The sequence below is a fragment of the Glandiceps talaboti genome, chromosome 21, assembly GCF_964340395.1.
Source record: "Glandiceps talaboti chromosome 21, keGlaTala1.1, whole genome shotgun sequence".
Lineage (NCBI taxonomy): Eukaryota > Metazoa > Hemichordata > Enteropneusta > Spengelidae > Glandiceps > Glandiceps talaboti.
In genome coordinates this window covers 11,688,519-11,704,291 of record NC_135569.1, presented here as the reverse complement: position 1 = coordinate 11,704,291, position 15,773 = coordinate 11,688,519, and the positions used below count along the sequence as shown (strand labels likewise).

Here is a 15,773-nt window from a genome sequence, read left to right as displayed (position 1 = left end):
GATACCATCTCATTGAGGTTACTAATGGATTTATAACTATTTATCCAATTTGTATTTGTTGGTTGTGTGGATCCATATATATGGTCTAGCCCGTTCTCCGTAAGGATATTATGTACATAGTTCGGCCAGTTCCACACTAGCTTTGCATTCCTATCATAAGACTTGTTGAGTTCAGTGAAAATCAACTTGGTCCATCTATCATCATTCATTTTCTGTAATCTATCAAGATATTTAATCCTTGAATTGTTGAGTATACTCTGTATGTCTGACCAACCTAAATCACCTAATACTGCATGACATGCAACATTCCTATTTACCCTAAAAAGAAATTTCCCAAATTGGTATTGGAGACTTTTCAACTTTTTTGTATCTACAGCACTTTGTAGAAACCATATACTACTTCCATAACTAATTGATGGTAAAACAATATTCATCCAGAGTACATCCCCATACTCAAAGTGGTTGAAACTATTATGATGGTTGATAAGAGATTTACAATATGCAATTAACTTCATTCCTTTCTGGTACATCTTTTTAAAATGTTCATGATCTTTTAATGACTTTGTGATGATTATACCTAGATAGTTATACGACTTGGTTTCCTTAAGTTTTAAGTCACCTAGCTTCCATACTGTGTCCTTAGTATGTAATTTCCGACCAAAGAACATTATTTCTGATTTAGTTTGATTAAATGAAAGTCTCCATTTCACTGCAAAGTCAGCTGCTATATGTAAAAGAGTTTGTAGTTCCCTGTGATTATTTGCTATTAATACAACATCATCTGCCCAAAAAATCCCTGGGATTATTTGTGTGTCAATCTGAACCCCAACATTAGAATTCTTTAACATTTTTGCAAATTCATTTATATAGATAGAGAAAAGTAATGGGCTGAGAACACAGCCTTGTTTAACCCCTTCAGTTGTTTCAAAATAGTCTGTTTTAATATCATTCAACTTAACTTTGTTAAACAGCTTGTCATACATGTCATCAATGATTTTCCATACATGTCCTCTAATTCCCACTTTCCAAAGAATTACTCTAAGCCCATCCCTCCATACACAATCAAAGGCTTTGGAGAAATCTAAAAAGGCCACATATGTTGATTTGTTTAATGATTTTCTCAGGGTAGCTATTCCCTTTAACATGAAAATATTATCTTCACAACGTCTATCCTTTCTGAAACCTCCTTGAATTTCTCCAAGAATATTATTATTCTCAATAAATTCTCTTAACTTTGTTTCTATAACTTTTGTATATAATTTAGACAAACAAGAATTAAGAGTTATAACACGATAATTATTTAAATCTCTGGGGTACCCACTTTTAAATATTGGAATTATTATAATTCCTTTCCTCCATTCATCTGGGATTTTATTTTGTTCAGCGAATGTCGTGAAAAGAATGGCTAATGATCTTATCAAATTATGACCACCATGCTTTAACAACTCATTGGGAATGTCGTCTGTCCCACAAGCTTTCCCGTTATGACAAGAACTAATTGCCTTTGTAACATCTTCATGTGTTATTTCAATATTATCAATTACTGGAAGGCTATCATCACAATTATGAACTCTGTCAAAATCTCTAATTAAGTGTAACTCTTGTAAGATTTGTTCATGAAAAGAGTTTCTAACATCTGTACTCTCCTCTAAGGCAACATTCATTTTTCCTAATGTATTCCAGTAGTGTCTCAAGTTACTTTTAATAACAACTTCATTACTGCTTACATGTCTATTACCACCCAGACAATCATATATACAAACCTGCCTAGACTGTGGTTTCTGTCCTTTTAAATTTTTCCAGAATAACTTACATGATTTCCCACCAGCTTTAGCAATTTCTACACTACGCTTAACTTGGTAATTTAAGATTTTGGAATTAACTAATTTACTTGCCCTTATTTTACGATCAACATAGGTGGACCAAAGTTCATTTCCAGTGGATTCATCCTTGCAGTCAGAAGGGGTCTTTGCCCATTTTCTATATTTCCTACATGCCTCTCGTCTATCATTAATTAAATCTTCAATTTCGTTATCCCACCATCCTTTGCCCCCTTTACCAACAGACTTTTTTCCAATACCCTTCTGTGCTACATTTACCAACTTATTTTTCCACTCTTCCCATATTACATTTGGATCATTGTCTGTAAAATTAATACCCCAATTACAAAAGGAATCTGAAACTAGTTTTTCATACAATTTCCAATCAGTGTTATTTTTAAAGTTCCATTTTTCATTTCTTACTATATCCTTCCTAGATGGGGTGTGATCTGTATTTAAACATAACAGTAAAACATTGTGATCACTCCCAAGATGATATTCCATGTCGTCATCCACTATAAATTTCTGTAAATTGTTAGTAACCTGGTCAGAGATTAAAAAATAATCAATCACTGACTGCTGATGATTTCTAAACCATGTAAAAGTTCCTTTTGCACAAGGCAAGGTGTTTACTATAGTCAAATCAGAATCTTCACAGAATTCAATAAGCATTTTACCATTATCATTTTTCACCTTATCTCCATTTGCGATTTTTTCTCCTATTTTTCCATTAAAATCTCCCATAATGATAATATTATCCATTCCTTGATTTTCAAATGTCAAAACATCTGTTAAAAGTTGGTGATATAGTTCCTCAGTTAAAGTCTTATTCTTACCATCAACTGGAAAATATACAACGCAAATACAAGTTACATCCTTTGATCCATTAAATTTCACTTTCACCCATAATCTTTCCTATTCATCATCATGAGAGTCTAGACATTGATCATCGATAATAATTACTGATTTGTGGACTAAGATTCCCAAACCTCCTCCCTTGACAACACGTGGTTTTTGAATAAAATTATAATCAGGTATAACCACCATGTCATTCTTCTTCATAAATGTTTCACATAAACCAAAGATGCATATATTTTGCTTGTGCAATAGGTTTGATAGTTCTTGTTTTTTGGATTTCATACCCCTAACATTATTGAAACCAATTTTATAGGTTTTTCCTGCATTTAAACAATGGTAAGGAGTCAACGGAAAATTATTTTTATTTTTATATTGTCTATGGGATTCCGCAGTTTTCAGTTTTTCAGAAACGGTTGTCCCAAAGTTGTAGCAGTTACTAATAGTTCCTTCCTTATCACAGTGGTCCTGTATCTTCCAAGAGGAAGAAATGTTATCGGCACACTCTTCTTGGCCCAATTCCTATATTGAGCGTTGACTACAGAACTTTGCCTTATGGCCGACTTTCTGGCAAGAATGACACAAAAGTTTAATTTCATGACGACAGGTGCGTAGACTGTGGCATATACTCACTCACTCACTCACTCACTCACTCACTCACTCACTCACTCAAAACAGTAAACTATAACTTACAAAAATCGTAAAATATTTACGTGTTTTATTAGGGTGCTCTTTCACAAACTTTCATATTTTTGTAAAATGAGAGTCGTTATCACACATTTAAACAAAAGAAAAAGACTGATTTGCGGTGACAAGCTTTCCCGACAACTTATGCATTGTATTTGTATTCACGATGAATAACTTATAAGCTTATATTAATCTAACACCATAAAAACACCGACGTACCGCTCTGTATATTACATCATTATCAAATTCCACTCTCTAAGACTTCTAAATTTCATAATGTTGAAATGCCGCGCGCATATATGTTTCCCTTTTCCCCTTAACCTATCTGCTGAAATCTAATACTGGTACCTGTTAGCCCCCCCCCCCCCAAAAAAAAAAAGGAAAAAAAGAAAAAAAATTCCCCTCCAACTAAAAAAAATGTGTACGAACAGCTTCGTTCGTTGCCCCTGATTTCATCATGTACACTTATCAATTATGTCGAACTATCTCATTTTTGTTTCGAAAGTCACTACAATCGAAAATGAATTTACAGCGATAGGTGAGTATCGAGCTAGAAGGGCTTCTCAAGAAAACTACGCAATGCAATGTAATACTAATAACACTGGGCAAGTCCACTGTTCATGGATGGGCACAGGCCGTGACCAATGCAAGTCTTGGAAAGGTCCATTTTTACGTGTACATGTTCTCCAAGATCTATGTTTTTTAAAGTCGCTATGGCTATGATTTGCTTCTTTTAGAAAAAATACAGAAGTAGGATTTTCCATGGCTACGTCAGTATCGAACACTACGTTCCTTTTCAGAACGTTCCCTTTGCTTATAGTTCAAACTTATGGCGTGTCTTCACAGTACATTCTATGACCTTTACAAATATTAGCGAAAGTAGACCACAAAGTCAACGTAGCAGATAGTTTTGTCGGATGACTATCCCTCTGGAAAACTTTGTTCTTGCTTTATTCTTTTTCTTTTGATTGGGTTCATTCATTACCATTAAAAGTGACACCGAGCGGTTTCGTTTTTTTTTTCAATGCATATCGCGACCTGTGCTCACTGAAGCCCTACCCTACTGTGGTGTATTGAGTATAACTCCGACTATTTTTGTTTTGTTTTATTTGTTGTGAAATAATTAATCTGAGCATGTTGACTGTGGTGTGTTGACTGTCTGTGCTGCTGTGTCCATCCACAATGAACCTGTGTTTGGCATGGTGAAGTAAATTTCCAGGTAGACACAACAATGGCAACAAAAATTGCAACATTTATAGTGTTGCGTCGTTTTATGTTGATTTAGACAGGACTTGCATGTATAAAAATGAAAAATAATCGACTTTTGGTACCATTGAAAGCAAAACATACAGACTATGCATTGTTTTCAAAAAATACCGAAGATATTTTAGGATGCTAACGTTCCTTGTTTATTAGTTAAAACACCAATTTCAAAGTATTTCATATGTTTTCTGTCTTTTCACTTTGATCCTGGTCACACCCATGGGGAACTCGGGTAAATTGATTGGGAACCGGTAACATTTACATTGTACGTTATACATGGAATACCTTTCCCTCAGTGATAGGATGACGTGACGTCACAATTTCTCAAAGTGAACACTAGCGGGCGCCGTATCAATGGCAAAATGGCTAAATACATATACTTGTAAGTGAGTTTTAGAAAATGTTATAAAATCAGTTCTCACACATTTATTTTATCAATAGAAATTGCAATGTCATTTGATAATACCTTTCCTTTAACCTATGCCTCCATCGAAATTCACTACTTATACTACTCAAGTTTGCGTGAAGGAATTCTTTCTTAAAAGTTCAAATATCTACAACTATCTGAGTTTGCTGAATTTGAGATTTGTCTTTTCACTACGCTTTTGTCAGCGAATTCCGCTTACTAAGAACAGAGTTCTTTCAGTAGAGGTCATCCCGTAACTAAGTCTAGTTCATATACGGTATCGCTACGTTTAGTTAGAGGCTACATTGGCATTCCCCCACTGACAGCCAGACAATACGCATACATCAAACCATTGACAGTGGACTATGATCAAGCTGGCGTTAACTTGACTGGTGTGACAGCCTTGTACTGATCGTCAAGTAGGAGGCATTTCGTCTTGAACGTTTAACGATATTTTCGCTTGAAAACACGATTGAATTTCGTCAAGTTTGTAAGTAAATTTTTCATTTGTTATATTCATGTATCCATGACATTCAACCAGAGATGGATTCGAAGGGCGTGTTTTTGGTTTCAGGTGGTAGGTTTGGGACTCGAGGGATAGGATTTAGATTTGAGGGGCGTGTTTTTGGTTCGGGGCGGGTTTAGATTCAAGCGATGGGTCTTGGATTCAAGTGTTGGGCTTAGAAGGGCAGTTTACTAAGCAGTGTTATTTTCTTTAATCGGCGAGAAATCAAGACTACCTACACTAGACTATCGCATTAAAATATAAATATCTTATTTATACTTTCATAGTGAATTGTAAAGGACAGAGAAGTATATACACGCTCCGAGAGCTTACATTGAATAGCTAACCTCAAATTCAGTCGAAAGGTTAAAGTTCACATTGCAAGCCATGACAATAAAGAGGCTTGTATCAGTTATGTTATCATAAGTTACAGCTAAACCACGCAATACATTAACACATTAAACACATACACACCAGAATTAAACTGAATGCCTTCCGTTAGGGCAAAATCTCTACTGAGGTTTTCGTTCCTACACCCACAGTAACTGTTAGAATGCCAAAGTCTCTCCTATGCCGCATAGCCCAAATAAACACGTGTAATTTATGGGTAGGTCGCGAAGTTGTCACATAGTAGGTCGCCAAGCTGTCAAATGAGTGCAGGCTGGCCGTGTGATTTATTGTCAAATGTAACAAAGTGTTTGTATATGCAATACATTCCTTCAAATAATTTCAACTAGATATTGCCTAATTACTGTTTGGTACCACCAAGGTGAGCACCAAATTATATGGAATTTCAAGTTTGTATTATCAAATTACTAATTATCAAACGACTGATTGCAATAAACATCTACACTAGTAAAGTATATCAATGCATGTACCAGCTTCTATGAAATTTCAAGTGTGCATTCCTAAAATATCGCCTAATTACTGAAAACCATTAATTATGCAAATGAAACATTACAACTAACGGATACATCAACAATCATTTTAGAACACGTGAGCATTGGTATGGTTGATGTATGTACCAAATTATATTGAATTTGCATTGAAGAGGGCATTATTTAGCCTATTACTGAAAATCACTAATTATGCAAATGACTCATTAAAAATAACAGTTAATTCAATAACATTTATGAGACACATGCACTGTTATCATGAATGTATGTACCAAATTATATAGAACGTGAAGCTTGCACTAGTACTCTTCACATATAGCCTAATTACTGAAAATCACTAATTATACAAATGACTCATTAAAATTAAAAGACACATGGACAATTTTCTGAAGGCATGTGGTGCCTGCTATGTTTGAAGTATGTACCAAAATATATTAGCATGTATGAATTACTGAAAATGATTACTTATGCAAATGACTCATTAAAACTAAATGCTACATCAATAAGCTTTATAAGACATGCACCTAAACGAAAACTTCAATTAAACTATGTAAATATCTTAAAGGCTATTTCACTTCTGTTTCTCTTAGTTTATACTGCAAGTATTACCTTCCAAAACCGCCATCTTTATTTATTTGACACAGGGATAACAGACGTAACCATGGCGACAAAAAAGCCCCGTGTAGTTTTGGTTACAGGCTCAACCAGTGGAATAGGATTAGCAATAGCGAAGGCTTTTGCAGGAATTGGATATTCCATTATTGTGACTGGATTTGGCGACGACCAACTTATACAATCAATCCTGAGTGAACTAAACCAGTAAGTAACGCAAAGTATATCAGAGATTTATAATTAAAATAACAAGTCTGAAATATCATAAAAATCAACTAAGTACTATAAGCTATGTCAATGATGTTGTATTTGAAACTTCTGTAAGCTTCGAAATTATTAGATGTTCAGCCCAGGGAAATACGAGTGGCCTAAGGGGGTGGGCCCTTGTCACTAGACGAGTCGCTAGACGAGTAGTGACAACCCCTTAAGTCAGGAGTATGTTCCTGAATGAAGAAAAGTATTGGGGAATAATATAAGTATACCATCGCCAGTAATATAAATCAAAAATCAGGGAAAGCAATGGCAATTTTTAGCGTTTTGACTTATATTTGGACCACAGCAGAACCAGTGACGTAGACACGCGTTGTGACATAGACACGTGTTGTCGTGACGTAGAACGACTATATTTTGTTGAACTTGGCTGGCTTGTGCATGGAATAATGCTGATGGTCGTCTGTTTACAAATAGTTACATTGTATTATTTTAAACGGTGGAGATAAAATACATTTAATGGATTCGAATTGTTCAAAATATCTTAGTGGTTGAAGTGATGGTGGCAGTGGTGGTGGTGGTGGTGGTGGTAGTAGTATTTCTTAAATACATACAATCAAGAACGTCCTGTGAAGACAAGAAACATCGAATCTATCTAATGATTGTAGATTAACTCATTGAAATGTAGAATAAGACTTTCAAAATGCCTTCCAGGCTCTCGAAAGCTGGTGCACACTACGTCCCTGCTGATTTATGCAAGCCGGACGAAATAGAAGAATTGTACAGAAAAGTTAAAGAAATCCATCCAGATGGTATCGATATATTGGTGAACAATGCAGGTCAGTATAATTAAGCCCAGTTATGTTATAGTTTCATTTTTTAAATACTGATTTGATTTAATCTTTACCCACGACAGAGGCTATAATAGCAGTTAGCAAGTATGTTATGCTTTCGTTTACAGATGTACATGATTTTTTAAAAATAAAAGGCGCTTATTAATTTCGTTTCATGATTAAGTGCGGGTGCAAAGCTCTAAACTTTTGTAAAAATATGATTTTGAAGGAACTACTTGTGCGTGTGTGTGTATGCGTGTGAGAGAGAGAGAGAGAGAGAGAGAGAGAGAGAGAGAGAGAGAGAGAGAGAGAGAGAGAGAGAGAGAGAGAGAGAGAGAGCATGTTTATGTCATCTTATTAACATTTTCATCACAGTACTGTTTATACTTCAAAACCTCAACATAGATCATAAATGTAACAAAACACATCAAAGTTATAATTCCAGAGAATGGCAAAAAGCACACATTTCAATGTCTTGTTCAACATCTATTAAAGGTTACCAACGTAAGTTTCCTTTTGAAGACTTCCCATTGGATGTATGGGACAACATGGTAGCCGTTATGCTGACCGCACCATTTCACTTGATCAAACTGTTCCTTCCAGACATGAAGAAACGAGGTAAGATACTATAGGAATTGTTATTTATCTGAAAGTTTATCGATCAAGTTCAACTGAAATTATCTATCCATATTACTATGGTACAATTTTAGATAACTTAGTCTTTTGAAAATATTACATAAAACCTTGGTTTGTCTTTCTTGAACTTGTTGCAATTAGGACATTTATTTCATCAATGAGGTTCCTTCAACTTGAAGACAGCTGATGGACAAATATCGCATTGATTACTCAAGATACTCAAGGCATTGGAGAGTTTAAAATCAATCAAATCAAAGTCTCGGATAAGTTAATCCGTTTATCAAATTATAAGGCCCAGTAACCAAATGTTGATGGCAGTCAATAGTTTTAATTTACCATATTTTTCAATTACGGGTAACCTTAAACGAATGTTTTCAGCTATTATCAATAATTAGATACAATATTGTTGCCAACGGCAAATCTTTATTGTTAATTCGTCTTTGCATCAAATTATTGATTCTTTCAAAATTTACAAAAAAAATACAGTAACTTTTTACCAACAGTGGAATGCCCTTGTTTATTCACATGTTATCCGGTTCATAATATTTTCCCGAATAGGTTGGGGGAGGATTGTCAATAATTCGTCAGCCATGGGTAAAATAGGACTCATTAATCGAGCTGCCTATGTCGCTGCTAAACATGGGCTACTTGGACTGACTAAAGTAAGTCTTAAGTATGTGATGATGATGATGATGATGATGATGAGGAGGAGGAGGAGGAGGAGGAGGAGGGTGGTGGTGGTGGTGGTGGTGGTGGTGGTGGTGGTGGTGATTATTATTATGATTATGACGATGATGATGATGATGATGATGATGATGATGATGATGATGATGATGATGATGATAGTGATGGTGGTGGTGGTGGTGGTGGTTGTAATGATGATGATGATGATCCTATGTTTTACAGACAGTTGCCTTGGAAACAGCTAATGACGGCGTTACCTGCAACGCAATATGCCTTGGTGTTGTTGACACCCCACGTGAGTATTCACCCCTTTAATGCAGTTAATTATTTTACATGTAACTTCTTTGCTGTTCTTGTCACGATGTAAGATATATTCCATCATTCTTCGAACATTAAGGATTTGGCAGAGTATCATATAAATTGTCGGGTGTTTCTGTGATTAGTATAATGTAAAGGAAACGTATCAGATAGTTTGGTACTACAGTCTCCGTTTTGCCTGAAACATATTTGTACTAAGAAAATGATAATGAAATTGTGGATCGACACTATGATACACCCCTCGAAAAAACACCAGTGCGTTTGAATGACCCAAGCCAGGGAGAGACTTTATGCAAAGACAAAATTATGTAAAAACAGCAATACAACTGATACAAAAACAACATGATATAGGTTCACACACAGCTCTTATCAGATTGTTTATATCTTTTGAAGTTACAATGTAACAGACTAAGTAACAGTGGTTCGCGATGTTAGAACATGTACATGTAGTGTTCTACCAACGAGGCCGTGGATCTGGTCTCCTATGGTTTTTATGCTTTGACAAGTTACTGGCACTAATTATATGTATGTCTTTGCATGAACATTGTATCATTCCTGCTTGCTACTAGCAAGCAAATGGACAGTTTTTTCCGCTGGTTTTATACCATACCACCAATGTGTTATTTGAAAGTATAAGGTTTGTGATTTGTGAATAGCTCTCTCAAATAAAAGACTTCTGAATCATATTTCCTGGTTAACATTTCAGTGGCAAGGAAATTATCGGAAGAGGATGCAGCTCGTAAAGGTATCACGTTCGAAGAAGCAAAGGTAACACGTTAAATGTATATATGTCGAGTAACATGTTGCTATTAATGTCTGGAACTGCCCCATATCTGTAGACTACTACACTCTGGTGTCCTAACTGATATTTTGATTTTTTTTGTTAATTTTCGCCATTGTTCAACAGAGCGAAAATCCCCGGGGGAGTCAGCTGCACACATTTGCAGTTATTGAATAATTAATGTACAGTTCATATTTACAGTTTACACATGATATTCCATGATACTATTTGGAGAGCACGTTGGGCCACAACAATATTCAACATCGAATGAAGAATTTTTAAACGTATCCAATGTGCATTTAATTTATGGTATGTATGATTTCTTACAGATTGAGGATCTAAAAGAACTACAACCGATGTTAGAAACGATAACTGTGGAGCAGGTATGTTGGAATGGATGGTTCAGTCATCTTTGAATATTTATGAGTTCATTGATCTGTATAAGTACAGATCGTCTGAAGGGCAGGATATACTGGGTGAACTGATAATGTGTACCTACATACATACCTGTCTGTCTGTCTGTCTGTCTGTCTGTCTGTCTGTATGCCTGCCTGCCTGCCTGCCTGCCTGCCTGCCTCCATCCATCCATCCATCCATCCATCCATACATACATACATACATACATACATACATACATACATACATACATACACACACACACACATACATACACACACACACATACATACATACATACATACATACATACATACATACATACATACATACATACATACATACATACATACATACAAGGAAAGAACTTAAAGTATTCTTTGTTTGCTTCTATTCTAAGGTTGCAGAAACTGTGAAGTTTATGTGTTCACCAGCAGCTGATCGAATGACAGGATCGGCATTGTCTTTAGATGGTGGATGGACAGCACAGTGATATTACAAATATAACTGTGTTTATCTTACACCTAACTTTCTCAGAATTTGATGCTTGTACTGACACAAGATGCTAACTCTGCTAACTTGAAACATACTTGAATTATCGTAATCCTGTCAAAAATTGCTAATTACAATGTACTAGATTTGTTAAAGTGGCCAGAAATGAGGATTTACTTTCGATGTTTGATTTATAAAGCAATTTATCATGGCTTCCTACTTGAAAAAAATCAACGTTAAACAACATAGAACAAATCCTTGTTTGTAACTCAAAGATTAATAAAAGTGTAAAAAGCTTGTTATTGTACGTGTACACAATAACAAACAATTTACACGTGTTTTAGCTTTTTGCAATGTAGGTATTGAGTTGCAAACACAGACTTTGTCAATCTTATTTCACTTGGGTAAATAGCTAGGGAGTCAAGAAACAGCTTACAGCAAGTCCTAGGCCTGTCCAATCACATATTAATACAGAAATTCACAGCAAGGTATTCAATATGTGCACACGATTAAAGGGTTGAAATATGTTCTTAAAAAGTTAAATGCCATCATTATAGTAAAGGTCAACACATCTGATGGTAGTATCATTGGTAAGGGAGATTTGGAGTTTAAAGCAATTTTAGACTATCTCGACAAACATTTCACATCTTTAAAAGACAATATCATCTCAAATTAGCATAGGTGAAAATATTTGTAAGAAGTTATATACCATTATGACAGGAAAAAGATCTGATTGTTGGTTGAATGCATGAGTGACCTCCGGGGTGAGGCGTCCTTGGGGTTTTCCCCCTGGCAGATCTGGATTTTTTTTTGATTTTTTTTTTTGGGGGGGGTGGTTTGGCAATTTTTAGGTTATTCGTAGCCTTTGAGGTAATTTATCCAAGGTTTGAAAAGCTAATATAGATGTAAGTTTTAGATGGGTTTCACATGTCATGTAAAAATGGGCCCGTAACATTGGTATAGGGGCATTAATATTGCATGTATAGTCATAGATCCTACACGTGTAAGGTCTATTGTATAGTAAAGTCACTGGTATGTTAGAAAACATTAGGTGCCATACCTAGTGTGTGTATAATAGAAACTGGAATCTGATGAGATAGAAAGTGTATCTGACAAGTTCATACTGAAGAGCAGAACAATTTGATAATTTAGATTAACTTCTTTTATAAACTATCTATAAAGATTACCATTACAAAACCTTTGAGTTCACTTTTGCCCCAAATATAAGTGAAGCAATTATTGTGAAACAACCAAGCATTTACACGACATGCTCTGTAACTAGTGTGGTAGCTAACTAGGTAAAATATGTATATGTATATGTATATGTATGTTTGAACTCTTTGGTGAAGTAATATTAAAGAATTGGTGTAAGAAACAGGGACAAGAATAAATATTCACATGTACCACATTTCAGACAAGGTTATATACCATTGTAGAAAAGGATGTGTTTTTTTTTCCATCACAATCCTAAACACAATCACCGCCCCTATCCACAATTTCCAAAACAGCATGACCCCCCCAACCCTCTACTGCCAATATCAAAAACAGGATGACCCCCCCCCCCCCCCGGCCGAAGAAACTAACCGGTCCCTAAGCTGCATTCGATAACTGAGATTCGTGATGTTGATAGAACAAATGTATGTATTCAATTGAAAAACTTTTACGTCAATAACATTTGCCATGATTTGGACACCAACAATTCCGAAAACTGACAATAACAAATTTAAATTCCATACCTTTGACAAATTTAAACCAAATGATGAATTCGAACCGTATATGACTCTAGCTGAAGCTCGAATTCATTAATTCAGGCATACCATACAAATTTACTGTGACACATTTTGAAATTATCCAAAACAATTTTTAAACAACAAAAAATAATTTTCCGATCATATGAACTCATTTATTTAATTAAGCGAGTTAACCGGCCTCCACCCCTCTAGTTCCTGTAACGGTATCGTTACCATTTACACCTCCACTACTTATAGTATTGCCAAAGTCGTTACATACTCTATAAGACCTGAGATGCACCATATAGTCATTAAAATCATGTTTTGTTAACCAATCACAAATTCTAACTAATACCGCAATACCTTATAAATTTAGTGTTTACCGGGGCAGTTGTGTAATGTCCAAATATGATATATTTGTCAGCTCAGGATGCAATCTGATTAAAATCCGATGCGGTGAAAGCGGCTAGATGTCCTTATTTACCTCTATTCATCGTGTTGTGACATTTGTTTTGTTCGGAGTGATCGCCGCCTTCCCACGGCGATCACTCCGAACAAAACAAATGTCACAACACGATGAATAGAGGTAAATAAGGACATCTAGCCGCTTTCACCACATCGGATTTTAATCAGATTGCTCAGGATGCTACTTATACACTGTTTACGTCATTTTAACCGCTGGGGTTCACTGATTGGATGAAAAATGCTTGTGCTGATTGAGGGACTTTGACTAGACGTGGTTTAGTTAGAAATCACATTGGCATCCAGACTACGCTACGCTACACCATGTCATACTGTATGCTGTAGTCAACAGTAAAATAATTCGAACAGAACGAGGTTGAATACGAGAGAGCAAAGGTCTTTAGGTCACTAAAGAAAAGTACAGACAGCTGAAACTAGACGCCATAGAACAAACACTGGCTTCCTAGCGAAGGACTAGCATTGGAGTCGCGATATTTACCCCAAGACACGGTTAAGAGTAAGTAAAGGTCAGTTTAAAACATTTGAGTCTTCGTAGCACAAAATCATGGATGAGTTCAAGGACTGAGTTATATGTAAAATATATAGTTATTCAATATACAGTAGGCCTAGTGTGGTATCTCGGATAGAGTACAAATAGACTAGAGACTATACTAATCAAACATTTGCTGGTTTCGAAATTAACTATTTGTGATAAAGAAGTATGGTCCTGCTGCTATGAAACGAATTGCCTCCCCTACCCCCTAGTGATTTACCCCCCCGCGTGATTAAATTGTTAGCGTAAATTAAACAGATAAATGACATGTATTCCACATCAACGACAAATTAATCCATCGACTTGAGTTCCAAAGTTCAGCTAACATTTATAATATTAATAGCATACTTGACCTCTCACTGTAGGTCATGTTAGTATAAGTGACAGAGAGTCACTGGTACTGTGTTAGGGTCACCCTATATTTTTTTGTTTCTCATTACCCGACCGACCCAAATTTTCAGACATCAAAATTGAGAAATATTTTAATTTGCGCCGCCCTTAATATTTTGTGGAATAGCACCTCCTCTGGCAAGAATATGAGTGTCTAGACTGTCCATGTCATCTACAGTCTTGGTGGCGATGACGACACTTGTTCACGAACAGAGCCTTTTTTTCATGACTGAAGTTACTCAAGTAGGGGGCTGAGAACATGCCAACTGTGTTGAGAAGCTGGGAAATGGATTGTTAGCAGGAATCTAATCAAGAGAAGAAAGAGAAGAGGGAAAGGAAAGACAGGGAAACATGACGAAGATACTTTTTATTTTTCTAATTTTTAATCGACCGACCTACCCATAGTTGCCATGAAAATGTAATGAGAAACATTTTTTTAAAAATAGGGTTACCCTTATCATTGCCACTGTTGACAGTCTGACAAAACTCACACACAGCAAACAATTCAACTACAGCACACAACCAAACCTAGCCCATTTCGTTGCACTACTGACGTGGCATGACTTATACACACGGTGCATGGTGCATGTGTGTACTTGTAGGCATGTCCAATGCAATGAAGAATCACCAATTGTTTCAAACTCATGTAATACGATATCCTTACTCACCTTTGACACATCTTTGTCGTCACACGTGTCCTGCCAATTCAACGTCGTAAAACACATGCCTCTTTACGGCACCTTACGAAACGTACTGGTTGCTTTAGCAGAAATATGTACGCTGTATTGCGAGAATGTGCCAACTACATTTAACTCAATACCATGCAAGGAATCATCACGTCTGTAAGAGAATGAATGTAGGAAATTCGTACTATGAAGTTATTTTGAATAACGAGAAAAGTGAAGACGAAACAACAAGGATATAATGTTATTTGAACTATCGTATTCTCCCCTCTGTTCTTATTATCATTTAACTATTTGAATTAGTTTCAGGTTTTTTGTTGGACAAGATTTTTTTTAAAAAAAAGGTAGCATAAGTTGAATATCCATGGCAGCAAGCAAGCCCCGTGTAGTTTTGGTAACAGGGTCAACCAGTGGGATTGGATTGGCAATCGCCAAAGTTTTTGCAGAGAGTGGGTATTCCATTATTGTGACTGGATTTGGTGATGATCAACTTATACAGTCAATTCTCAGTGAACTAAACCAGTAAGTATTACAAACTATATTAGAAATTTGTAATTGAAA

General features: G+C 35.8%; 2 protein-coding genes across 4 annotated transcripts in view; both read left to right on the top strand.

Moving 5' to 3' along the window:
* Positions 1–7,093: 7,093 nt before the first annotated feature.
* Positions 7,094–11,395, top strand: LOC144451218 (D-beta-hydroxybutyrate dehydrogenase-like). The gene is made up of 8 exons (XM_078142019.1): positions 7,094–7,251; positions 7,969–8,093; positions 8,583–8,705; positions 9,282–9,385; positions 9,630–9,702; positions 10,432–10,493; positions 10,836–10,889; positions 11,303–11,395. The coding sequence occupies exons 1-8, from the start codon at positions 7,094–7,096 to the stop codon at positions 11,393–11,395; spliced, it is 792 nt and encodes a 263-aa protein (XP_077998145.1).
* A 2,572-nt stretch (positions 11,396–13,967) lies between these two features.
* LOC144451840 (D-beta-hydroxybutyrate dehydrogenase-like) overlaps positions 13,968–15,773 on the top strand; it is a 5,664-nt gene continuing 3,858 nt past the window's right edge. The window contains exons 1-2 of one of the 3 annotated variants that reach the window (XM_078142745.1): positions 13,968–14,113; positions 15,522–15,734. In XM_078142745.1, the coding sequence (XP_077998871.1) occupies positions 15,577–15,734 (158 nt within the window). In that variant the 5' untranslated portion in view covers positions 13,968–14,113; positions 15,522–15,576. Of the gene's footprint in view, positions 14,114–15,515; positions 15,735–15,773 lie in introns of all 3 variants that reach the window. The other 2 variants (XM_078142743.1, XM_078142744.1) reach the window with 2 other exon arrangements.

Bases quoted from the DNA above. Each gene is read 5' to 3' on its own strand.
- LOC144451218 (XM_078142019.1), top strand. From the start codon at position 7,094: ATGGCGACAAAAAAGCCCCGTGTAGTTTTGGTTACAGGCTCAACCAGT. The intron at 8,094-8,582 runs GTCAGTATAATT...CATCTATTAAAG, and splicing joins TATATTGGTGAACAATGCAG to GTTACCAACGTAAGTTTCCT. The intron at 9,703-10,431 runs GTGAGTATTCAC...TTAACATTTCAG, and splicing joins TGGTGTTGTTGACACCCCAC to TGGCAAGGAAATTATCGGAA.